Below are 26777 nucleotides of genomic sequence, written 5' to 3'. Positions count from 1 at the left end.
TTTGTCTAACCTGCCCTTAAACCTCCAATTATGGAAATTCTATAATCACCCTAGGCAATTCATTCCAGTGCTTATCCACCCTGACAGTCAAGAAGTTTTTCCTAATATTCAACCTAAACCTCTCATGCTACAATGTAAGCCTATTACTTTTTGTCCTATCCTCAGTTGTTAAGGAGATCCTTGTAACAATCTTTCAGGTACAGTACTTGAAAACCGTTATCATGTCCTCTCTCAGGCTATGTCTACATTGCCATTTTTTTTCGGCAGAAGATATGCAAACTGTGCTCTTATTTGCATTCTTCTGCCGATCCTTTTTGCAGAAGAAGTTTTGCTGCTAAAAAGCCCCACGTAGACGTGGCCATTTGTTGCAAATCCCCCCCCCCCCCCCTTTTTCGCAAGATCTTGTAATTCTCATTTTTTGAGGAATAATGGATCTTGCGAAAAAGAGGTTTTTTTCTGACAAATGGCCACGTCTACAAGGGGCTTTTTAGTGGCAAGGATTGGCAAAAGAAATGCAAATGAGAGCGCAATTTGCATATCTTCTGCCAGAAAAAAACAACAGTGTAGACATAGCCTCAGTCTTCTCTTTTCCAGACTAAACAAACCCAGGATTTTTTCAGTCTTCCCTCATAGGCCATGTTTTCTAGATCTTTAATAATTTGTGTTGCTTTTCTCTGGATCACCTCCAATTTCTCCACATCTTTCCTAAATGTGGTGCCTAGAACTGGACTTCAACTGAGGTCTAATTCAATTGAGGCCTAGAGCAAAAGAATTACTTCTTTTGTCTTGCTTCCAACAGTCCTGTTAATGCATCCCAGAACAAGGTTTGCTTTTTTTGCAACAGTATTACACTGTTGACTCATATTCAGCTTGTGGTCCACTATGACACCTCCTTTTTTCTGCAGTACTTCTTCCTAGAGAGATACTTCCTGTTTTGTATGAGTGAAACTGATCAATTCTTCCTAAGTGTATAACTTTCCATTTGTCCTTAGTATATTTCATCCTATTTACCTCAAACCACTTCTCCAATTTATTCAGACAATTTTGAACTATAATCCTTTCATCGAAAGTACTTGCAACCCCTCACAGTTTGGTATCATCCAGAAACATTAGATGTGTACTCTCTATGCTGCTATCTACTGGTTCTGTTCAATATCTTCAATTGATGAAGATATTGAACAGAACCAGTCCCAAAACTGATCCCTGTGGATCCCCACTTGTTATGCTCTTCCAGCAAATAACTGTTTCCAGACAGTAGCTATCCAGCCAGTGATGCACTCACATTATAGCAGGTCCATCTAGGTTGTATTTTCCTAATTTGTTAATGAGGTCATGTGAGACTGTATTAAATACCTTACTAAAGTCTAAGATATACCACATCTACTACTGCACCCTTATTTACAAGGCTTGCTACTGTCAAAAAAAAAAGCAATTAGGTTAGTTTGACTTGATTTCTTCTTGACAAAGCCATGTTGACTATTGTCACGTTATCATCTAGATGTTTGCAAATTGATTCCTTAATTATTTGCTCCATTATCTTTCCTGGTACAAAAGTTAAGCTGACTGATATGCAATTTCCTGGGTTGTCCTTATTTCCCTTTTCCAGTCTTCCAGATAACTTGTGAATTTTCCTATATAAATTCCTCTCAGCAATGTTGTGATACATATATTAAATGGTAAAATTATTAGCTTGGTCTCTAGTATATATTTCTATACCTGTGTACATATATGAACACACATTACCATTGTTATTATTAGAATTACATGTTTTTATACACTGTAGCAAATTTGAACACTCGCACGTGTGTTACATATTTAGAGAATATATTGCATGCCCAGTGTAAATAAAAAGTATCACAATTAAATCAATGACATACATACCATCTAGCAGTTCTATAGGACAATGAACACCTCACACCACTTAATGGCTGCCATAACAGATATGAGATATGGATCAGTCCACGGCATAACAGATGATATTATTTCACACAGATGGCATTTTTTGTTATCATGCATGGGTTTTAAGATTTGCAAGAGCAATAAATAACGTATTTCTATATTAGTGAATTAGCAGTCTATAAATTGCTGTACAGATGGAATTATTATAATACAGAATTTTAGAGACAAAGGAGAGCATCTTTTTGACCAAGACTATTTCTCAAGGGTCTTTAGAATGGAATGGTATGAAATACAATTCTTGATTATGGAGCACCATCTAGAGGAACATTTGTTTGACACACAAAGACAATGAAATGATGTGAAATAGCAAAAATACAAACTAACATCTATTTACTTATAAGCCACCAACTAGACAGAGCATTATAAAGCAATGAAAAGTTGAGAATATATTTAGTATGTGCCATCATTTTGGTCTACCTAAAGTATCTATGTATTTTTTTTCTTGAAATTCAGGCAAAATGCAAGGTTTGAATATTTAGCAGTTGTAAAATACTAAATATGCTTCTAAAATTCATATGAGGCTGTGATGTGTGGTATACATTTTAAGGAAGCCCTATGCTTTTTATATCTATGCGTTGGCCACCACCATTGTATAGTACAAATTCTTAAGTTCCACTTTAGTTCAGCATTTGTTCACAAAAATAACCTGTAAAACTAACAGCTTTTATTCTGCTATGACTTAAGCCAAATGTAAATTTTGCATTCACGTCAATTAAATAAAATCAGTTTTTCACTTTTAAAAAATATACTTGTGTAGGAATTTCCCCTACTCATTTGATCATATCTGCAAATTAAACATGTACAAAGGAAGAGGATGAATGTGAAAAAGTTCTAGCAGATGTATCCAGTGTTCTTTGACTCTGTAACTGATGGATTTAAAATATATTTCAATTATTTGTATTTATTTTTAAATGAAGAAAAATGAAGGCTGGAGTGAGAGTTTAGGGATAAGGGGGGTAGGAGGTAGGTGGCTTAGGGCAAAGAATTGGGAGATGTGGGGGTGCTTCCGGGCAGAGGGAGAGAGGTGGAGAGGCTCAGGGAGGGAGGAGAGGGTGCTGAAGTCAAGGAAGGTAGGAGGTTCAGGACTCAGGGCAGGGGGCTCAGGACAGGGGCTGCAGGCTGTCTGGGGGAGACCAGGTTCCGGAGGCTGCCACCCCCTCCAGCGCCCCTTCCCCCCACAATCTGCAGGCTGTCTGGGGAGGGATCAGGCTCCGGGGGCAGCTCCTCCCTGCAGCTGCCCCTCCACAGCCTTCAGGCTGTCTGGAGTGAGGCTAGGCTCCCAGGCTTTCCCCACCTCTAGGGGCTCCTGCCAGCCTGCAGGCTGTTGGGGAGGCTAGGCTCTGGGGGCTGCCTCCTCCTTCAGCAAACATCCCCACTGCCTACAGGCTCTCCATGATGGGGCAGGCTCCCCACAGTGTCCCTACCTGCCACCAGTGGCCACTCTCAGTATCGCATCCCTCCACTCTGTGCCCCCTCCCTTTTCATGTTATGAGAAACAGTTCCATTCCCAGCACTTCCTGTTTTCCAAGCACAACCAGACCCTGATTTTGGTTTAAGTTAGGGTAAGAGGAAGCTGCACACCAAATTTGGTGGCTCTAGATCTTACGGTTTCAAATAAGTTCTTGAACAAATGGACAGACAGACACAAGACACTCTCTAATATATATATATATAATGGCTTATTTTGTGTCAATTCTGTAGCTTTTAAACTTCACATGGATACATACATATTTGTACAACAGAAGAGTTACCCAACATTGCCTGGGTCTGCCTGGAGGTGGAGGGACTGCAGAGGCTTCTTGTCAGCACTCCCTGGGCTCAGTGTGGGGGTGGGATAGGGTTGTAGTGGCCAACTGGGTACAGCCATGGTGGGCATCGCAGTGGTGCTGGGGAGGGGTGGGTTGTGGCTCCTGCAGGATACTACGCTTCACAGTGATCACTGGGGACAGAACGTGCGGGAGACAATTATCCTGCAGAATGACCACGGGGGGCAGCTGCACCAGGAAGTGGCCAACTGGGGACAGGACTCACTATATTGCCAGCCACTGGCCTAGGTAAATGGCTCCACTGCCCCAAAACCCTCCCTTCTCTCTGGCCCTCAGCTGCAGCCCCGGACTAGGGGAGAGGGAGAAGCCCTGCTGGCCCCATTACCATGCCTCCCTCCCCTGGAGCATTGCCAGGGCCAGGCAAGCACAGCAGCTGAGGGATCTGTAGGGACTCTCTCCACCTTGGTCCAGCGTAGGGGCCGAGGGCCAGGGGGAAAGGATTTGGGGCAGGGGAGCCACTTATCTGAAATGGTGGCTGGCAAAATGGAGAGCCCCATCCCCACCTGGCTACTCCCTTCCTGGTGCAGCTGCCTTCAGTGGTCACTCTGCAGAATAGCTATCCCCTGCACTTGCTGCCCCCAGTGGCCACTGTGTGATAGTGTCCTTCTGAACAGCTCCTTCCCTTTCCAGGCACTTCCAATTTTCCTGGCACAACCAAACCCTAACTTCACTTTAAGTTAGGATAAGAAAAAGCTGCACACCAAATTTGGTGGCCCTACCTCTTACCGTTTAGGAGTTCTTGAACAAACGGACCCATGGACAGAAAGATGGACGCACCCTCAAATAGAGAGATTTATGAGTCCAGGCAAATCCTTATACCCATTTGTATATTGTTAAGAATGAAGGCAAAATTAGTCTTCTCACTAGCATGCCTCAGCGTGTCTATTCTAGAAAACAGGATTTGTTTAAGTTTTGATTAATTTCCCCTCAGAGCTGACCTAGGCTACATCTAGACTGCAGGCTTCTTTCAGAAGCTTTTCTGGAAGAGATCTTCCAAAAAAACTTCTCCCAAAAGAGAAAGTGTACACAGCAAAAGTGCATTGGAAAAGTGATCTACTTTTTTGAAAGATGATTACTATGGACGGAGTGGCCACCAGGGCACTTATGCTTTTTCCTCTTTCCTCTTCTTTTGAAAGAACTTCCTCTTCCTCGTCCACACATGCCTTTTTCCAAAAAAGATTTTTCGGAAAAAGTCTTCTTCCTCATAGAAAGAGGTTTACCAATGTTTACCCCTCTGTTCTTTCGATTTTTTTTTCCGAAAGAATGCGATTGCAGTGTGGACGTAAGAGAAGTTTTTTCAGAAAAATGGCTGTTTTTCCAAAAAAACTCTGCAGTGTAGACATACCCCAGATAGGTTATAACCCTAAGCCTTCAGTAACATGAAAAAATGCTCTTCTACTTTTCAAAAACTCTACTTTTGGAAGGATCTTCTTTTTAGAGCATAGTAAGGCAAGAAAGTGATGTTACTTATTTCTAGCAAAAATACATGTTGGTGACATGCATAGTTGGGCAAACTTTTTTTGGCAAATAGTGTATTTGCCCAAAAATATGCATGATTTTTGAAATTTGCCAAAAACATTGTGTATTTGCTAAAAACCACAAAATGATTTGTGAATTCAGGTTGAAGACGGTGATTAGTTTTGCTTGAAAAATCATTTTTTTCAGGAGATGCCTTTTTTCAAAAATGTCATTTTGAAACATTTGAAACTTTCTGTTGAATGCAAACCATTTGTTTTGACCACCAAACTGAAAAATCACTCAGCTTTAATGCTATGGCAACTCCCCCCTCATCGCTCTATCAGTGAACCCGAGTCCTGATCTGGTAAGCATGTTATGATCAAAGGCAATTATTTGGAACATATATCAATTAGATTCAAAAAGTTGGTCCTAGATATTACAATGGAATTTTACCATATTTATTTTCTAAGCAATTTTTCAACTTGCTCTTTCCCTGTTTTAGCTTCTGAACCTACCCCATTTTCACTGGCATCCCCAATATTAGGTGTCCAATCACCACAAACCTTTTTGGTAAAAACGGAAACAATTAAATACCTTTGCCATTTCCACGCGATCTGTCATCCTTTCTCCTCTTCACTGAGTAATGGTCCTTGGTTTTTCTCTTGCTTTTAATGTATTTGTAGAATGTTTTCTTGTTACCTTTGTGTGTCTAGCTGGTTTGAACTTGTTTTGTGCCTTTGCCTTTCTAATTTTGCCCTGATATACTTGTGTTATTTGTTTATATTCATCCTTTAAAATTTGACCTAGTTTCCACTTTTTGGAACCTTTCTGACCGACCTGGCTGGTGGACATGCACCCCTCCCCCAGCTGTGCCTACTGGAGCTGTTGGTGGCCATAGAGAGGTGCCTCTTACCTGACCCCAACCTGTCCTGGGGAGAGGGCTGGGGGTAGAGCCTCCACACCAAACCCCTCATCCTGGCCCCACTCCAGAACCTGCATTCTTTGCCAAAGCCAGCATTCTGCATCCCAACTATCTGCTCCAGCGCTGAGCCCACTCCTACATGCCAACCCCATGGCTCCACTCCCGCCTTCTATTGTCCTTGTGTGGAATTACTTTCATTTTGTGATATATCACTTCCATTTTGTGCATATAACAAAAGTCAGTCAGCCCATAGACAAAAAATTAAGAGGGAACACTGGTCAGAGGGTTGTCTTTTTTACAACTGTGGTCAACAGAAGTTTTATTGACAAAAGTAGTAGTGTAGACAAAGACTGAGACAGGGTTTTGACTGATTCTACTAAGTATGATGACAAGGGACTTGTATTTTGAAGATAGGCCTGTTGATTTTACACAGTAAAGGGTGTAATGAGAGAATTTTGAGGGAATTCTTTTGTGGTGTTTTCCAAATATTTTTTATTTGACATACCACTAATATGCAGAGACAGGGCATGTTGGGGAAGGATGTTTAATTACATCAAAGATAGATCAAAGATGAAGTGAGCAAAAGCAAAGGAAACACTAATATGTATATATTAGTACACATACATATAACACATGGAAACATAAATCAACCCTAAACTTGAAACCTACATCAATATTAATAAGCTGTCCTCTTTCATAGTAATATATTTTCAGTACATATATAAAGGTTTATTACCTACCATTCTTACATTGTGTTTATCTGGGAAATTACTATAAACCATAAACTGTCTGGTCAAGGAACCACGCTCTCTTATTATCATCTCAGAGGGATACTAACCAAAACTGTGGACTATAGAGATTAACTAGATGTATTAGCAGATTAGCTGAGGGAAGTTGGTTTTAATATGTTGTAGGATTTGTAGAAATATGAACCTGTATTTAAAATGGAATGACCAGAGAGAAGCAGTTATACATACATTGGAGATATCCTTTAAGTACAATACACTGGCAACTTGTAATCATAAAGGAGAGGCAAGGACGGTAGGTAGACCTTTTTGATTTACAGCTAAGGCATAGAAAGATGTATAAATCCAGGGCTGTCTTCCTCTTCTTGGTATTTAAAAACATTAACAAACCTGGCAAATAAAGCTTTCCCCAAACTCCTTCCATGTGAATTCCATATTATTTGACTCCAGGATTAAACAACAGTTAAGGGTTCCTATTATGGCTGTCTATATTTTTCTCCCCTTGTCAAAATGACCCTGCAGATATCACTGTGCTTCTTCAATTTTTCCCAGCTTCCAGTTGCTAAAGAATCAGCTGATTCCAACATTCCATCTCACCTCCTCTCAAAGGTGGGATCCCAAACACCTACTTTACAACTGACAAGCTGTAAAGAAAAACAGAAAAGAAGAATGTTATGAAAACGGGAAGAGGTACACTTCCACTAGCTTCTTTCAATCTCCCACTTCCTTTGACAATTTTGCTCCCTCCTGCTTAACAGTAAAAATTATTGTGCTAGTTAATGTAGGTATGTGAAAATGTATCTGTGTACAGGCAGTCCCCGGGTTACGTACAAGATAGGGACTGTAGGTTTGTTCTTAAGTTGAATCTGTATGTAAGTCGGAACTGGCGTCCAGATTCAGCCGCTGCTGAAACTGACCGCCAGTTCTGACTTACATACAGATTCAACTTAAGAACCCCAAGCGTCCCCAAGTCAGCTACTGCTGAAACTGATCAGTGGCTGATTCCAGGAAGCCTGGGGCAGAGCAACTCTGCCTCGGGCTTCCTGTAGTCAGCGCTGGTCAGTTTCAGCAGCGGCTGACTTGGGGACGCCTGGGGCAGAGCAGCTGGGGTGCTGTTGGGTTGCTCCAGTAGCACTGCTCCTCGGCGCTACTGGACCAACCCAGCAGCACCCCGGCTGCTCTGCCCCAGGGGTCCTGATTCAGCCACTGCTGAAACTGACCAGCAGCGGCTGAATCAGGACCTGGGGCAGAGCAGCTGGGGTGCTGCCGGGTTGGTCCAGTAGTGCCCAGAGCGGCGCTGCAGGACCAATCGGCAGCGCCCCAGCTGCTCTGCCCCAGGGTCCAAAACAAAAGCCTGGTCTGCTGGGGGGGGCGAGGGGCACACTAGCTGCGCCCCCCCCCCCAACAGACCAGGGACACGGGGAGCAGAGCCGCAGCGGCAGCGGGGTGCCGCGCCTCGGAGGCTTTGCTCTGGCAAAGCCTCAGAAGCGCGGGAACCCGCCACTGCTGCGGCTTCAGTCCCGGTGCCTGTGGACCACAGGCACCGGGACTGAAGCCGCAGCCGCGGCGGGTTCCCGCGCTTCTGAGGCTTTGCTCTGGCAAAGCCTCAGAAGCGCAGGAACCCACCCGGTGCCCCTGGTCTGCTGGAGACGGTCTCCAGCAGACCAGGGGCACCAGAGCAGCTTACGAACGGGGCTTTCTCGCCCCGGAGTTCGCAGGTAGCAATCTGCCACCTCGACCTCCGGGGCGAGAAAGCCCCGTTCGTAAGTGCGGATCTGACATAAGTCGGATCCGCGTAAGTCAGGGACTGCCTGTATACAGGTACATGCAGACACTACCCCCCCCCCCATATCAGAGGCAGCAGCACAGGGGGGGCAGGTGGGAACCAGTATGCACAGGGAGCCATCTTAAAAGTATGCACTCCCAAATGTAAACTTCTAACCACTGACATTAAACTTTGTTAAATAAATGTTCATGTTCTTCTTTATTTTTCTATACTACTATCCCTATTAGTTCATTTGTATAATAAAATTCTGATATGGAGCAATTTGCATAAGAGAACACTGCTATAACACCTTGTTGTGGCTAAGAATCTCTCTGGTACTCCAATAAGTGATGTTTCTTGGATGAGGAAGAGCCAGAAAGAACTAGGTCATGGAGCTGCACATATGATTCGTTAGTGGAATAGTTTTAGTATGCCTGGGGAAATGGTACTCCAGTGGAACTAGAGATAAACTTGCAATCAGGCATCACTCACCAGAAAGAAAAACCACTTAGAATAAAATCCATGGGCATGTACAAAGCAGTACCATTCAGTAAAGGGCTGCATAATAATTCTGAAGGAGGCTGGCAGAATGGGAGCAATGTGAAGATGTAGTGCCTTAGAGACTGCCCACCAGTAGTAAATGCAACAATAATCTCTTGGATTGGAGACTAGCCAGATGCTGGTAAGGATGTGACCAATGATCTGTTTGTATTTAATTTGTACACATTGTGCCATGTTCCAAATATCTGCACTCTGTGAACATGGATTACCAATCATATGATTATTAAGGTGATCCTTTCTTGCTGATATATTATTAAATCTGAACATTAGGAAATACTATAAAGTCAGTCTCGTGGCAGGTTTGTGAATAAAGTAACTAGGAATCCTGTGAAATCATGCAACATTTGCAAGAGATCTCTATTTTGAATGTGTGAGAAGCATATGAGCAATGGAAAGGTGTGCCTAGCATGGGCATTCAATCTAAAGCCCACTGAAATTAATGGAAAGATTCTTATTGACTTCAGTGGGCTTTATAATAGACCTTATCAGAATAATTCTGCTAAAGCTGACTATAGAAATGGCAAAGTCCCTCTGTTGAGGTGGTGCAATTTCAGGGTATGTTACAATTGCCAATCAAATGGTTGCCAAGGAAATATGATGAATGACTGTTAACACTCAGGAGGAGGCCTGGATCATGAAAGGAAATGGTGCTACACAATGTTCCTGATGAGATGTTTGAATTTGATATGGATCTATATTTAACTTTGGAAACAAGTATTCTCAAACCACCTCATAAAAATCTCATCTGAGTTTCTGTTCAATCAAATTCCTGAAAGAATATGCCTGTAACTATTAATGCTGGGAGCGAGAGAAATATGTTCTTTACCACTGATGCAAGGCTCCAGAATAACACAACATGATTCTTCATTAGTTTTCCTGTCTTCTGTGTTGATAACTACAGGTTGTACCTCCAAAAACCGGTACTCTCTGCTCCGGCAACATCCCTCGTTCAGCAGGACCAGAGATGCTCCTGGACCAGAGGGCCTGGAAGCCTAAGAGTAGGAGGGACAGCCAGACTGGGACAGCATGGCTGGCTGGGGACAGCACAGGAGCGGGGCTGGAGCCCACGGCAGCCCCTGGGAGCTTGCAGCTGAGGCTGGAACCCCAAGGCAGCACCTGTCAGTGTGGGGCTTGAGTTTCCTGGCACCTCCCCAGGAGTATGGGGCCAGGGCACTGAGGCAGCCCCTGGGATCATGGGGTTGGAATTGAGCTTCGCAGCAGCCCGCTAGAGCACTGGGCCCTGGGTAAGCAGGCCAACCAGGTTGAAGGAGGGAAGAGAGACGCAGGGTTCCTGCTGGGGCAGCCTGTCAGTGGCAGGCAATGGGCTTGGGGACAGTACAGGAGACCTCCCGTGGTCCAGCAAATTCTCTCACTTGGGATCGGTTGGGTCCCAACAGTGCTGGACCAGGGAGGTCCAACCTGTAGTTTAACAGAACTGCGGTTCTGCATTCTCTCTCTCACAAGCACAGGTTCAGTGACTTTCAAGGTATTTTGGAAAAAAAAAATGTTAGAGGAGATAATGTTGAAAACAAACACCAAAAACTGATATTCACAGTTTGGCCTGCTTACTATCAGAGATGCAAGCTGTGCACAATGATGCTTTATCCAGCCAATAATTCATATCTTCTATCAAGAGCTACTCAGCTGGTAGCTTCTTGGCCATGTTAGCCCCCAACATTAGCAAAGTTGGAAATGGCAGAGATGCTTAATGACTTGTTTCGGTCTTCACCGAGAAGTCTGAAGGAATGTCTAACATAGTGAATGCTAGTGGGGAGGGGGTAGTTTTAGAAGGTAAAATAAAAAAAGAACAAGTTAAAAATCACCTAGAAAAGTTAGATGCCTGCAAGTCACCTGATGAAATGTATCCTAAAATAATCAAGGAGCTGATAGAGGAGGTATCTGAGCCTCTAACTGTCATCTTTGGAAAATCATGGGAGACAGGAGAGATTCCAGAGGACTGGAAAAGGGCAAATATAGTGCCCATCTATAAAAAGGGAAATAAGAACAACCCAGGAAACTACAGATGAGTTAGTTTAACTTCTGTGCCAGGGAAGATAATGGAGCAAGTAATTAAGTAAATCATCTGTAAACACTTGGAAGGCGGCAAGGTGATAGGGAACAGCCAGTATGGATTTGTAAAGAATAAATCATGTCAAACCAATCTGATAGCTTTCTTTAATAGGATAACGAGTCTTGTGGATAAGGGAGAAGCGGTGGATTTAGTAAGGCATTTGATACGGTCTCACATGATATCCTTATCAATAAACTAGATAAATACAACTTAGATGGGGCTACTATAAGGTGGGTGCATAACTGGCTGGATAACCGTACTCAGAGAGTAGTTATTAATGGTTCACAATCCTGCTGGAAAGGCATAACAAGTGGGGTTTCGCAGGGGTCTGTTTTGGGACCAGCTCTGTTCAATATCTGCATCAAAGATTTAGATATTGGTATAGAAAGTACGCTTATTAAGTTTGCAGATGACACCAAGCTGGGAGGGGTTGCGACTAATCTGGAGGATAGGGTCATAATTCAAAATGACCTGGACAAATTGGAGAAATGGTCTGAGGTAAATAGGATGAAGTTTAATAAAGACAAATGCAAAGTGCTCCACTTAGGAAGGAACAATCAGTTTCATACATACAGAATGGGAAGCGACTGGGAAGGAGTACGGCAGAAAGGGATCTAGGGGTTATAGTGGAATATGAGTCAGCAGTGTGATGCTGTTGCAAAGAAAGCAAACATGATTCTGGGATGCATTAACAGGTGTGTTGTGAGCAAGACACAATAAGTCATTCTTCCGCTCTACTCTGCACTGGTTAGGCCTCAATTGAAGTAATGTGTTCAGTTCTGGGCACTGCATTTCAAGAAAGATGTGGAGAAATTGGAGAGGGTCCAGAGAAGAGCAATGAGAATGATTAAAGGTCTAGAGAACATGACCTATGAGGGAAGGCTGAAGGAATTAGATTTGTTTAGTTTAGAAAAGAGAAGATTGAGAGGGGACATGATAGCAGTTTTCAGATATCTAAAAGGGTGTCATAAGGAGGAGGGAGAAAACTTGTTCATCTTGGCCTCTGAGGATAGAACAAGAAGCAATAGGCTTAAACTGCAGCAAGGGAGGTTTAGGTTGGACATTAGGAAAAAGTTCCTAGCTGTCAGGGTAGTCAAACACTGGAATAAATTGCCCAGGGAGGTTGTGGAATCTCCATCTGTGGAGATATTTAAGAGTAGGCTAGATACATGTCTATCAGGGATGGTCTAGACAGTATTTGGTCCTGCCATGAGGGCAGGGGACTGGACTCGATGACCTCCCGAGGTCCCTTCCAGTCCTAGTATTCTATGACATACATCTGGTTACTTCCCAATGACTACTTATAAAACTAGAACAGATAACTGAAGTCATTTGAAAACTCAGAAGTGAAAAATTAATGTAAGCCATTGTGAATCTCTTTAGCAACAGCACCGAGGACTTTGAAACTTCACAAAAGTTTTTAAATTATGCATAAATCTTATGAAAAAAAAATAATTACACTGTTTCTCATTTCAGCTATGCTGAATCAGAACACTAGGATTCAGTTGCTTGAGTATTAGCTCCCTGCTATATTTTTTCAGCATCAATGGCAATTTCTCTAATGCCAAAGCAGCTGTTCAAAGCATTGTTAAATACATACTGCTACAGAATGCAAAACATTTTATGTCAAAATTAATCTTCAAAATAAATAATTATTAATAAAGAAATAAAAGACTGTTGATTCACTCATCAAGATACATATATTGAGTAGACTATAGAGATGTTCCCACAAAAATATAAAGGATCTGTAGTGAATAGCTATCATTTTATCTGACAAAATGAAAGTTTTATATTTTTATAGGACTGCCAAAGTATATCAGATTTGACATTTTTAATATAACAAAATCATTTTCTGAAGCTTTGCCAAGAAATGTTTCTCATGAGGTACTATTTGTTGTTCTTGACGATCTCTAAGGTGGTGCTACTGCACCCTTTTTTCTCAGCAGGTCATGAGCCGTTTTTAAAAAAATGTGATTTACCAATAATGCCTGTTTTCTTGAATACTGGAGTCAAATTATTGTTTACTTGAGTGACTAAAGTTAGTCTTATTGTGGCCCTTATCCAGAAACTAGATCAGAGTAGGTGAATCCTGGCACCTATATAAAATCTCCTTGACTTTGGGGGCTGGTTCAATATTAGGATGTTAGCGTATACCAGTTTACATGATTAACTGATAACCCTGGGCTCATTAGTTAATCCTAATGGTTGCATGCATGCCCTCTGCCTTGCTGCCTCTGTATCAGAGGCAGCAAGTGGAGGGTGGGGAGTCAGCTTTTAAGCTATCCTCCTCACTTGGCTGCTACCTCTGTATCACCGGGAGCAGGCAGGCAGGAGTAGGTACAGGCAGTCCCCGAGTTACGCGGATCCGACTTATGTCGGATCCGCAGTTACGAACGGGGCACTTCCTCTCCCTGGTCTCGAGCAGACCAGGGAGAGGAAGCAAAGCGACGGCGGAACGCGCGGCCAGCTGACAGCCCAGAAGCGTCTGGGCTGTCAGCTGGCCGCGCGCTCCGCTCTGCTCCCCCCCCCTCTGCAGACCAGGGGGAGGGGGAGCAGAGCGGAGCAGAGCAGAGCGGAGGAACGCGCAGCCAGCTGACAGCCCAGACGCTTCTGGGCTGTCAGCTGGCCGCGCGTTCTGCCGCTCTGCTCTGCTCCGCTCCGCTCCCCCTCCCCCAGATCTGCAGGGGGGGGGGAGCAGAGCGGAGCACGCGGCCTGCTGACAGCCCAGATGCGTCTGGGCTGTCAGCTGGCCGCGCGTTCTGCCGCTCTGCTCTGCTCCGCTCTGCTCCCCTTCCCCCTGGTCTGCAAACCATGGGGGGGGGGGGGAAGCAGAGCGGAGCACGCGGCCAGCTGACAGCCCAGAAGCGTCTGGGCTGTCAGCTGGCCACGCGTTCCGCCGCTCTGCTCTACTCTGCTCCCCCTCCCCCTGGTCTGCAGACCTGGGGGACGGGGAGCAAAGCAGAGCAAAGCCACGGAGCCCGAGGGCAGCAGGATAGCCATGGTGCGTCTGGGCTGTCCCGCTGCCCCCGTGCTCCGCGGCTTTGCTCCGGACGCCTGTGGTACAGCAGCTGGGGCGCTGCCGGTTGGTCCCGTAGCGCCGCTCTGGGTGCCACTGGACCAACCCAGCAGCACCCCAGCTGCTCTGCCCCAGGTGTCCCCTAGTCAGCAGCTGCTGAAAATGACCAGTGGCTGACTACAGGAAGCCCCTACCCCGGGCTTCCTGGAATCAGCCGCTGATCAGTTTCAGCAGCAGCTGACTTGGGGATGCCTGGGGTTCTTAAGTTGAATCTGTATGTAAGTCAGAACTGTCATCCAGATTCAGCCACTGTTGAAACTGATCAGTTTCAGCAGCGGCTGAATCTGGACGCCAGTTCCGACTTACATACAGATTCAACTTAAGAACAAACCTACAGTCCCTATCTTGTACGTAACCCGGGGACTGCCTGTACATACAGGGGAGCTGGCTTTTAAGCCAGATCTCTACGCGTGTTGGCTCCCATGGAGCTGCCTCCCCCCATGCTGCTGCCTATCAGGCTTGAAGGCAGTAGCAGGTGGGGGAGGTGAGGGAGAAGCAGCTCTGTGGGAGCTGATGCTCGTGGGGAGAAAGCTTTTAAGCTGGCTCCCCCTGAGCACCAGCTCCTCCTTGCCTCCCTTCCCCACTCAACTGCCTCTGTGGGAGGCAGTGAAGGATGGGGGGCAGGCAGCTCCCTGGGAGCCTGCACACATAGAAAGCTAGCGCCCTGCATGTACTGGTTCCCACCTGCTCCATTGCATATAAACGTGTAACTGCTGAAAAATTCTGCAGTTACCCATTTACAAAAATAAACATTTTTTTAACTTCCCTAGTTCATACTGATCTGACTGCAGGACTGAGACTGATCTGATCTTCAGAGCTGCTGAGCACTTGCAGGTTCAGATCCTATTTACTCCACGGTGACACTTTTTTAGGTCTCTTGCTATGGTTTTTAATTTGAGGTATACATTTAAGTTGGGCCTCTATTATGGTATCTTTATAAAGTTTCCATGCAGCTTTCAGGGATTTGGCTCTAGTCACTGTGCCTTTTAATTTCTGTTTAACTAACGTCCTCATTTTTGTGTAATTTCCCTTTTTGAAATTAAATGCAAGGGTGCTGGACTGCTGAGGTGTTCTTCCCACCACAGGAATGTTGAATGTTATTATTCTTATGTTCTTATATTCAATGGGAGGAATGAGTGCACATCATCTTTGATAATCAGCCCATTTATTTAGATACCTATCTTTAGGCTCCCAAGTTTGAACATTTTTGACATAAATAAAGATTACACAATTATAACAGACAGTAAATTACTAAAAACATATACTGGTATTATTTATACATCTATATTATTAGAAAACACTTAATATGCACATTGTTGTATATCTTAGTTTAAGAAAACTTTGAATCCTGAACAATGCACATTGTTCTTTTTTAATTAAAGCTTATTTTCAAATGGCTGCTGAATTTATGCTATTAAATGATCCGACACTACAGGCAGTCCCCGAGTTACGTAAGTCCCCGAGTTACGTAAGTCGGATCCGCGGTTACGAACGGGGATTTTTCTCGCTCTGGAGTGGCAGGACGCCTGGTCCCGCCGCCCGCCTCCTCCGGGGCGAGAAAAGCTGCTCCCCGTCTCCCTGGTCTACTGGGGGAGCCAGCAGACCAGGGAGATGGGGAGCAAAGCGGCGGAGGACCCGGGGCCGGACCCGCGGCACTTCCAGCTGATCTGGAAGCGCTGCGGTCCGGCCCGGGTCCTCCGTCGCTTTGCTCCGCGTCTCCCTGGTCTGCTGGGGGGGGACGCAGCTAGTGCCCCCCCCCAGCAGACCAGGGAGACGTGGAGCAAAGCCCGGGGCCTGTGGTAGAGCAGGTGGGGCGCTGCCGGTTGGTCCCGCAGCACCGCTCCTTGGCGCTACTGGACCAACCTGGCAGCACCCCAGCTGCTCTGCCCCAAGAGTCCTGATTGAGCCGCTGCTGATCAGTTTCAGCAGCGGCTGAATCAGGACGCCTGGGGCAGAGCATCTGGGGTGCTGCTGGGTTGGTCCAGTAGCGCCGAGGAGCGGCCACGCTACTGGACCAACCCAGCAGCACCCGAGCTTCTCTGCCCGAGGCGTCCCCAAGTTAGCCGCTGCTGAAACTGACCAGCGGCTGACTACAGGAAGCCCGAGGCAGAGTTGCTCTGCCCCAGGCTTCCTGGAATCAGCTGCTGATCAGTTTCAGCAGCAGCTGACTTGGGGACGCCTGGGGTTCTTCAGTTGAATCTGTATGTAAGTCAGAACTGGTGTCCAGATTCAGCCGCTGTTGAAACGGATCATTTTCAGCAGCGGCTGAATCTGGATGCTAGTTCCGACTTACATACAGATTCAACTTAAGAACAAACCTACAGTCCCTATCTTGTACGTAACCCGGGGACTGCCTGTATTTTCAAAGCTGTACTTAGGGATAATAACTATTTGGTAACCAGTCAAACAACAAAAATAAGCATGACAAGGGGGCAGTATCTTTTATTGGACTAACTTCTGTTGGTGAGTGAGACAAGCATGTAAATCTCAAAAACTTGTCTCTCATCAACAGAAGTTGGGTCAATAAAAGATATTACTTCACCCATCTTATCTGACTAAAATGTTGGATCAAACACAGCTACAACACTAAATACAAAAACAGGCACCACATCCCTCAAAGTAATCCTATTACTTTGGAATTGCTGTTACCACTACAGCTAAGTTTTACTTCTCTTTGGGTTGGAAATATGGATGTTATTTTGCTAAGGATGTATTTTGCTCATTGTGTAGTTGATACAATTAGTCAATAAGGCAAGACTTGCTCTGGGACTGCTGCGCCTCTACATTTTAAATGTAGTAAGAGCCGCCGGACTCTAACTACATTTAAAATGCAGAGGCGCAGTGGTCCCGGTCCCAGCTCGCGACAGGTCCAGCAGCACCTGTTCCCAGCGTCCCAGAGGCTGCTGCCAGAGAAGCCTCCTCTACTCCTCCCCACTGCTGGTTCTGTTACAGGCAGTGGTGGGGGGCAGGTGGCACCTCAGAGATGGTGCTGGGGGGGAAAACCGGCTTTTAAGATGGCTTCCCCCGCACTGGCTCTTGTCCCTCCTTCCCCCTCTGTCTCATACAGAGGCAGCAAGGGAGGGGGGGAGTGAATAGTCTAGTGCTCCACTTAACTACCCCATAAGCTTTTGCTTATCAGGTAGCTGAATAGTTGATTACTCACTCACATCCCTAGTTGGAAAGACTAGATGACCCAATACTTTTTTCTACCTCTAATTCACACATCAAGAAATCAAAACAATAACTAGGTCTCACACAATTTCAATCTTATATGTCAAGAGCTGAGTAAAATCTGTTCCTAACTTCACTTTCCTAACTACTTCCTTGTGTAGGCAGTAATGTACTTCTGTAATTACGTTTCACCTGTACCCTGGTGCTTGAAATACCTACCTCTTATCCCACAGGTGCTTAAAATATTATATTTTGTAAAATGCTTAGAGAGGAATAGATGTATAAGACATCTCAAAAAGCAATAATGAACTTTCTAGTATGTGTAAATGACATTTCTGTCCAAAATATCATACATAAACAAACCACAGTGAAAGAGAAATGAAAATCAAAATGGAAGGCTCCTTACACTCAAGCAGTCATGATATTAGGCATACACAGATTAAACAATTCCTTAAGGCCTCTAGGCAGTTCAGGGGGCCCCAATTTAGAACTATTCCCCCAAATACCATTAATCTTAGATAACGTAGGCGTTTTAACATGTGTACTGAAGTGCTGTGTTGGTGGATTGTCTGGCCTGCGTAAATAATACAATTACGTTACTGGCTGGGCTGAAGTTTCTGTAACCTGAAACCAGGTAGAGGTTACAGGCTTACTTCACACAGAGGCCGGTCCCTTATGCCCTACATGTAGGTGGGTGGCCTGGCTCAGGGCTCCCCATGGGCAGGCACCGCCTCTGGCTTTAAAGACCTGTCACGGTCGGAAGCAGCCGGTCCGGTCTCAGGGCTACGAACCGAGGTTTCACAGGCAGCTCACTCTGCTGCTGGAGGCGGCTCAGCCGGCCACGGGAACCAGGCCCTGCGTCCGGGGCAGCCAGCGGGCAGGGGGCGCTGTATGCCAGGGGTTACACGGCGGGCCTCAGCACTACCGCCCGAGGGAGGAAGGGACCAAGTCACAAGGTGTAGACCCGGAAGCCGCATCGGGCCGAGGCACCACTGAGTTTCCGGAAGACTCGCACCAGAGCGTCGTCCCGCTGCCCCAGCACGTCCGCGGAGTCCGTCCATCCTTTCTTCCGCTTGGGGTTTCCCCTGTCTGAGCGGCCGCCCCCGAGCGGCAGGCGGCGGCGCTGCACCCTTCTCGGCGGCTGCCTCGGGCCGGGATATCTATGGGGCGAAACGCGATGCAATGAACCCGAGAGCGGGCGAGACAGCGACAAGCGCGGCGGACACACACTGGGGCCGCTCCATGGGGTCTCGGCTGCAGTAGGAGCGGCTCCCTCCGGGTACGATCCGCCACCGCTCCCCCTCAGGCCTCCGCAGGAGGATGGCGACAGCGGCCGCCCCGACCCAGCTGGAAGCCGGTAGGTATCGCTGGCGGGGGACGCGGGCGGCGCTCCCCGCCTGGTGTCCCCTTCTCAGCGCCTCCCCTTCTCCTCCGCAGAGCTCTACTACCTGATCGCCCGGTTCCTGCAGTCTGGACCCTGCAGGAAATCCGCCCAGGTGAGCGGTCAGCGCGGGGCTCCGGCCGGGCCGGCCCCGCCGCCGGGGTGAACGGGGGGACGGGGCTGGGCGGCGGAGCCGCCGCTCGCTCCCCGGGTGCCGGACTCACGTCCTTTGTGTCTCTCCCCAGGTACTGGTGGAGGAGCTGGAAGCGCACCAGGTAGGAGCTGCGGGCTGGGACGCGCGGGTGGGTGTCGCCCGGCCCCGCAACGGGGCCCCCTCCAGCTCTCGGACCATTCGGGCAGCAGCGGGGAGGGATCCAAGATGCCCCGCGGGGGGCGCTTCTCCAGCTGCTACCCGCGCGGGGGTGGGCAGGGCCTAGGAACGGGAAAAAGATCACCCCCCGTCTGGGGCCGGGCCGTGGAGGGGCCGGGGCGCGGGGCAGGGCTGGCTGGGAAGTGACTGGGGGAGGTGCGGGAGTGGCCGTGCCTGCGCTGACTGCCCCCTCCCCTGCCGCAGCTGATCCCCCGCCGCCTGGACTGGCAGGGCAAGGAGCACCGCCGGAGCTTCGAGGATCTGGTGAGTGAAGTTTCGCTCCAACTTCCCCGCAAGTTCCCCCGCCCGGACGCCGCTCCCCACCGTGGGGTGAGCGCTGAGCCCGGGGGTGGGGTGGGGTGGGGCGGGGGGCGGCCGCCTCGCTGATCACTGACCGAGGGGGGGAGGTTACTGCCCCGGACGCGTGTGTGTGGGAGGCTGCGAGAGAGGAGCCTGTTGTGAGGGTTATCTGAGGGCACGAGAAGGAATGGGGGAAGGGGGAGCTTAGCGAATAGCACAGCACTTAACAAGCTGTAGTTCCGTGTTTGGGAATGGAAGCTGCCTTCTGATTGGCTGCAGCTCCAAAATACGGGAACTGAGGACAGGGCCCGTGTTTTTTGCGTCGAGGGTGGGGAGACACCCTGGCTCTGGCACCGTGGGAGGTTGGGGAGGGGGACAGTTGGCGCCCAGGGGTCACTTAATGTGACTGAGTAATAATCCCGTGGGCCGCTTGGCAGTTGTGACACTATCACCAGCACGTCTTTGGCCTAGGGTTTCAAAGCACTGAGATGCTGTCACCTTTAAATGTGGTTTTATCACTTTTTAGCAAACGTAACAGCTATAATAATATTTCCTCTTTTAAAAACAGTTCAGTGTAAACAGTTCCTCCCCCCATAAAAACAAGAAATAAACATCCGTCTTCCCCAAAACCCAGCCATTGCCACCAACAGTAACTTGTCAATGGAACCATCAGTAAACAAAATGATACTCTCCCCATTGATTGCTCTTGTCCCAATGAGAGGAAATGCTAAGCGTAAACAAAAATAGATTTTTTTTAATTGAAAGAACTTCCCAGAAATCTAATGTTACTAGTCAGATAAAGAGTCACATAAGATGCTGTTGTAGCTTTTTAACATCCTGAGAATGTTCTCTGTGATGTAAGACAGAAGCACTCCCAGTTTACTAGTGAACTGAAAGGCAGAGAGCTTAAGTGTCATACAGGAAATCATTGGATAAATACTGCATTATGATTCAAAGATCATAGAATCATAGAGCTGGAAGAGACCTCAGGAGGTCATCAAGCCTGGCCCCCTGCCCAAGGCAGGATCAATCCCAACTAAATCAATCCAGCCAGGGTTTTGTCAAGCTGAGATTTAAAAACCTCTAGGGATGGAGATTCCACCACCTCCCTAGGTAACCAGTACTTCACCACTCTCCTAGTGAAATAGTTTCTCCTAATGTCCAACCTAGACCTCTCCCACTGTAACTTGAGACCAATGCTCCTTGTTCTGCCATCCGTCACTACTGTTAACAGCCTCTCTCCATCCTCTTTGGAACCTCTCTTCAGGAAATTGAAGGCTGCTATCAAATCCCCCCCCCCCCCCCTCAGTCTTCTCTTCTGCAGATTAAACAAACCCAAATCCCTCAGTCTCTCCTCATAGGTCATGTCCTCCAGTCCCCTAATCATGTTGGTCGCCCTCCGCTGGGTCCTCTCCAATGGGTTCACATCCTTTCTATAGTGGGGGGCCCAAAACAGGACACAATACTCCTTGTTCCTGGCCTATGCACAATCCATCACACCACATCGGTGATTGACTACATATTTAAGCAATAAATCCTGCACAAGATCACTTAAATGTTTTAGGGAGATGTTGTAAAAATATGAAATGTTGCATATTATAATTATTACATCCAGAGAATCCACATGCAGACACACAAAGTCGTTAGAATAGTAATAGAGATGTAGCCGTGTTAGTCTGGTCTTGCTGAAATGAAAGAAAGAACTATGCAGCACTTTAAAGACTAACAGGATGGTTTATTAGGTGATGAGCTTTCGTGGGCCAGACCCACTTCCTCTGATCAAATTGCTGAAGAAAATTGGCGTGACCATATATACCAATCCCTTTGGTATATATGGTCACGTGAATTTTCTTCCACAGTTGGATCTGAGGAAGTGGGTCTGGCCCACGAAAGCTCATCACCTAATAAACCATCCTGTTAGTCTTTAAAGTGCTGCATAGTCCTGTCTTTTGTTTCAAAGAAATCAGAGAGAGTGACTGGTTACTGGAGAGATTGAGTCCCCTCTGCAGTGCTGCTACTTATGGCCTTTAGGCGGTTGGTAGCACCTGTAGCTCCTGTTGACTTCCAATGAAATACTTGGCCATTAGGCCCCTGGAAGCTCTCTAGCTCTAATTTTCAGAAATGGAAGGCATCTGCAGTTCCTGCTGACTATACATTAAGTTGGGGGTGGGGAGGTGGGAAGGGAAGAGGGGGCTCTATGGAAGTAGCAAAGATTGATAGAATTGAGATTTCTCTCCCTTTGGAAAATGCTTCCCCTTTAAAATTACCAGGAGTTACAGTAAAGCTTTACACGAATATAGAGCTTTCAGTACTTAAAATCATTCTTATTAATTTTCACAACACCCTTATTTTACACACACATGAACCTGATCTGCACTGCCTCTCTATTAGACAGTTAAAATAAGCACCTGTTTCCTCTCCCACCCCACAAATTATGATAATGGTGTGGAAGAGTAATGTGGTATTGCTCAAGCTTCATTATATTGTTACTGACTGAGAGTTTTTCATGTGGTAGGGACCCCTGGAATAATATCTTTGAAGTTAAATTAAAAAATGGGAACTCTGCCTTAAAGAGGGTGAATTGTGGCATCCATACTTTGCGGCTTTTCTTTTCCCTAAGCTTATGGAGAGTCAAAGGAGAATATCATGTTCCTATGTCAGATGGTAGCCCAGCCTGACATTTTAAACTGAAGGAAAGGGAGTAAATACTTTGGTGAATATAATTTCCGTGCAGTTCTTTTTTTTTAATCATAGGAATCCGGTATCTAGCTACTAGGTTATTTCATGTTTGCTCTGCAGTTTATATCTGTCACTGAGACAAATACTAACAGTAAAGGAGACCAAATCTGATTTCAGGCATACATGGCATTTTCTTTTACAGTAATTTTAATCTTTGTGTTTTTGTTCTTTACATTAGTCAGTCCATCCACACTTTATGAAGCATGTTGGGACATCTCTGGATTATGTTGTTTGTTCATCTAATGGCATTTTTTTGAAGCTACATAAAATTATTGAAAATTTTAACCTTGTATTAGAAAAATGAAGACAATAAATTGCAGGTAGGGTGAAAAAAGCTGATGAGAAGAAACAAGGTTTACAAATTGGGTGGAGTCATTGTGATTTCTGTATTTTAATAGGCAATTAAAATTGTGCTTTCTGACTTATAAATAGGCTGGAAATTTCCCTCATTTGCTTTATATGTTAATATACTTAAACCTCCATATTTTGGGTGTCCCTAATCTGGGAACATCCATGATATGAAGGAGGAAGCGGCTCAGGGCACTGCTGCTGCCTCTTCTCCTCCCCCAAGCTGGGGGAATGGTAGGACAGTGATGTGCTTCCCCTGTGGCTTTTCCCTGCCACTCCCAGGTGCGCCCCTGGAAGCGGCACGCCAGTATCCCACCCCTATTTCCCTCATGCCCAGATCCTATAGCGACTTCCCTGGTCCCGCAAAATTTTTAACCCTGTTTCCCCGGGTTGCAGAATTAGAGGTTCAAGTGTATCATGTATCTAGTTAAGGGTTACAGTAGAATAAAAGAATATAAATTAAATATTGTACAGTATTTGTAAATCTCTGTTATGGCTGCCTTGATGTTGTTCATTTTCTTCCTGTTAATTTTTTTCTATCAGTTCCCAGAATAAAGCTGTATCTCTCCTGAGAATGTTGGAGGAATGGATTTTCTCTAACCATCCACATTCAGGGTTTGATATAGTTGATGTCTGGATTTTTGAATGTATATTTGGACTAGCTGTTTGGCCTCAAATATTCATTTAAATATATTGTTGAGACCAATGATGAACTTCGTTTTATTAGTCTTTCTTGGAAATGTAATTGGAGATCTTGGAGATGTAGTTTTTCTTACCTGTCGCTGCTTACTGATCATTTACACATTAAAAAGGTTGCAGGATCACTGCTCCTTCATGCTGATGTCAATATTGAGAATATTAATTTTAAGGGTGAATTGCAAAGGAAGAGCTTTTATTTTTGCTTGTTCTCATAGTATATAAAGAGTGGCTTCTTTTATTTTTTTCTTTTAAAAAGTTTTGGCTTCCTTCCTGTCTCTTCTGAATCTTTAAAAAAAAAAAAAAAACCTATCAAATCTTGTTCTCCCCTGTTCTTGGTGCAGAACCTTTTAGAAATCTTGTGTCTCATTTGAATATAGGAGTTGTTTTGAATTTTGTATGGAAAAAAAAAGTTTCTCCTAAATGATAGGAGCTTGAATTGTTTTTTAGAGTCTCACTAAATATTTGGCTTTTGGGAATTGACCAGAGGTATAACTAAAAACCTGGTTTGTAGACTTTCTCTCTTACAACTCCCATTAAAAGGAAAATTATAAGCAGTTGTTAAAAGTACATTTTAAAAACAAGATTTTTGTCTTAAATTTTAGGGGAAAAGATGCTGTCTGATCTATATCTTAAACAGGGACAAGAGAAGTCTGATTAATTGTTGTTTTCAATCTGCTCAGACTTGTGTGTTATATCCAAAATTTACTGAATTTCTGTGAAGATTTTATTTTTTTATTCTGTTTGGACCTTGTACTTAATTGTCAGATAATGAGGCATAAGAAGAATGATTACAATTCTTACTTACATTTTTAAACATACTCTCTGAACAACAACAACAACCACCAAAAAACCCTATATAGAGATTTCTGCCAAGTGTGCATGTGTACAATGTTTTGTTGAAAAGATGAGTGATGGAAACAACAACTTTAGGAACTTTTACACAAGTGCTGTGACTAATACTGTGCATCTACTTGCATATGTTACACGAGCAACTAGGGTATGTCTCTTAAGTGCTTAGAGTTAATTGACAAGCAGTAATTTGAGGGGAGGGGTAAGGTCTAGTGAATATACCTGCTTGGTTAGTGTGAGGGCTAATTATCCCAGATGCCTTACCTCTTCTGTAATGACTCTAGCTGACTGCTCTGACAGGTTTTGTTTGTTGCATTTAAAATAGATTGGCTGTGGTCTGGTTTCTGATGTGCTGTATTATTTAGTTAGAGTCAGGGAGAATTGATTTAAATAAAGATGATTTAAATCATTGATATAAATTAGGGATGTTAGATATCAGGTAATAGAATAGTCAAGTAACCACATGCATTCTTAGCAGTTACTTGACTATTCCATAGTCCCTAGGGGTGGAGCCAGCAGCCGGTGTGTTCCAGCCCCACTCCCAGGGAGCTACCTGCCCCCTCATGCTGCTGCCTCTCTATTAGAGGCAGCAGCGTAGGGTGCCAGGCAGGACCTGGGTCTTCGAGGGGATCCAGTTTAAAAATCAGCTCCCTGCGCAGACCAGCTGCATGATAGAGAGGCAGCCACATTGGGAGGCAAGAGCCCTTGTCTGTGGGGGCGGGTCTAAGCTCCCCACAGACAGAGGTTGTTCTACTGCGGACAGTGGCTGCTCTGGGAGAGGCGGAGCAGCCACTGTCCGCGGGGAACTCAGCCCCCCTGAAGACGGGCTGCTTTGCAGCAGCTTCCACTGCCCGCCCTTCCTCGCTGCTGCTGCCTCTGATGGGGGAGAAGGGGAAGCAGGCAGTACCAGCTCCTGCTCCCCCCCTCTTGCTGCCTCTGATATAGAGGCAGCAAGCGAGCGGGGGGCATGTGGATAATTAACAAGATTAACCGATAAGCCTAGGCTTATCTGTTAATCGTCTAGTCGACTACTTGTTGACATCCCTAATTTAAATTACCCACCCCAATCATTGATTTAAATTAAGTTACCAAAAAAGCTGAGACTGTGCTTAGAGTGCACTTAATTTTGGAGCAAGCCCGATTCAATTAACTGGCGCTTCTGTTTTTTGAGAAAACAAGTATGGAATAGGGTTACCTTGGAAAAGCTGAGTTGTGCTGAAGTAAAATAGGGAACGGACATTTGAAATCACCTTCATGGTGTCTGGCTATGATATTCCAAAATAAGGGTCATGCATTACGTATATAAAATAAGAAAATGACACTCAGTGGCAACTGGCAACTCTAGATTTCTCTTACTGCAACTTTCTTTATTGTATACCTGGGCAATGGTTAACTAGTTTTAGAATCTAAGTTACCTTAGCTAATCCTTATGGCTTAACTTTTTTTTTTATTCTAGCAACATCCAACACAGCAAACAACTTGGGAATTTACTTTTCAAATCACACTTATATTAAAAGTCACAAAATCTTGAGAAGGGACTCATTCAAAGTGAATTATTTAAGTTGCTAACCAGTTGATCCACTCAGCCGTATCCACGTCTTCATCCACATTGTTTTCTCCCAATAAGTAGTTTTCCTTATGAGGTTTCATTGTTGCAGCTAGGGCCTTCATCATCATCTTGCATTGCTTACACTTGCCACATTTTCCTTTTTTACGCAGGGAATGAATTTCTTCAACATATTCCCAAATAGGGTCTCTCTTATGCCATGATAGTTTTTCTGTGGTAAAAGTGTTGGGGAATATAGGAAGCTTTGTGTACTGAATAATGTCATTCCTTTTTCTTTCCAGTCCACTTCTCCATTCCTTTCTGTGCTGCCTCCATCCTTCCCTATATATTGTCTCTCTGTCCTTAAAATAGTGTCTTAACTAACTCCTTTGCCATGATTGGCCAAGGTCCACCACCACATTCGCACAGAGTAAAAAAAATCCTATTCAGCTTATATCTTTCTTTGCTCATGTTACTTTTCAGTTTGCTGAGAAACCGACAGCCAAGAACTTTGAAAAAGCAAGAGCTAGTAGTTAGGCTGGACAGACTAGAGCCATTAATTTGTTTTTATGAGACTGTAAGTGTATGTGTAGCATGTTTGTGATGAGATTTAATTGTAACTTATTTTTAAATGAGAAATTTAGTGTGTTATTGAGGTTTTAAAGAAAATAAATCCAATTTAAATATGAAAAAATTGGATTTTTTAAGTATTTTTTAAAATTTATTTTTGTCCACCCTGATCTGTCTGTAGAATATGTGGACATGGTATCCAGGATTCACTACTGGTTTGGGTACTGATCCAGCAATTTTTTATTTTTTTATATATATAAAAGCATTTAGTTCAGTGGAACTTCAGGTCAATGAAAGGCTCTGCTAGTATGAAACAGATTGTAGGATTGGGACCCAAGTTTTTACACTGTCCATCTAAGTTGCTTAAAACTAGTTGTGTGATTGTCGGGTCACTATTGATAGTCAATTCCAATCCTCGCA

The 26777-nt window shown here is 45.1% G+C and overlaps 1 protein-coding gene and 1 long non-coding RNA gene across 2 annotated transcripts in view; one reads left to right on the top strand and one right to left on the bottom strand.

Annotated features, from left to right (window-relative positions):
• Nucleotides 1-6451: 6451 nt before the first annotated feature.
• On the bottom strand, nucleotides 6452-18706 carry LOC149523658 (uncharacterized). The gene is made up of 2 exons (XR_016350568.1): nucleotides 18571-18706; nucleotides 6452-7555 (listed from the first exon to the last, which is right to left on the bottom strand). It is a non-coding gene; the product is annotated as an uncharacterized LOC149523658 (long non-coding RNA).
• The window catches only part of BRWD3 (bromodomain and WD repeat domain containing 3), a 126219-nt gene continuing 118034 nt past the window's right edge, over nucleotides 18593-26777 (top strand). Inside the window, exons 1-4 of the mRNA XM_075940777.2 lie at nucleotides 18593-18912; nucleotides 18993-19051; nucleotides 19182-19211; nucleotides 19511-19570. Coding sequence (XP_075796892.2) covers nucleotides 18876-18912; nucleotides 18993-19051; nucleotides 19182-19211; nucleotides 19511-19570 — 186 coding nt within the window. The 5' untranslated portion in view covers nucleotides 18593-18875. The remainder of the gene's footprint in view (nucleotides 18913-18992; nucleotides 19052-19181; nucleotides 19212-19510; nucleotides 19571-26777) is intronic.

Source organism: Pelodiscus sinensis, chromosome 13 (genome assembly GCF_052426305.1).
Source record: "Pelodiscus sinensis isolate ZL-2025 chromosome 13, ASM5242630v1, whole genome shotgun sequence".
Lineage (NCBI taxonomy): Eukaryota > Metazoa > Chordata > Testudines > Trionychidae > Pelodiscus > Pelodiscus sinensis.
This window is presented reverse-complemented; position numbering and strand designations above follow the sequence as displayed.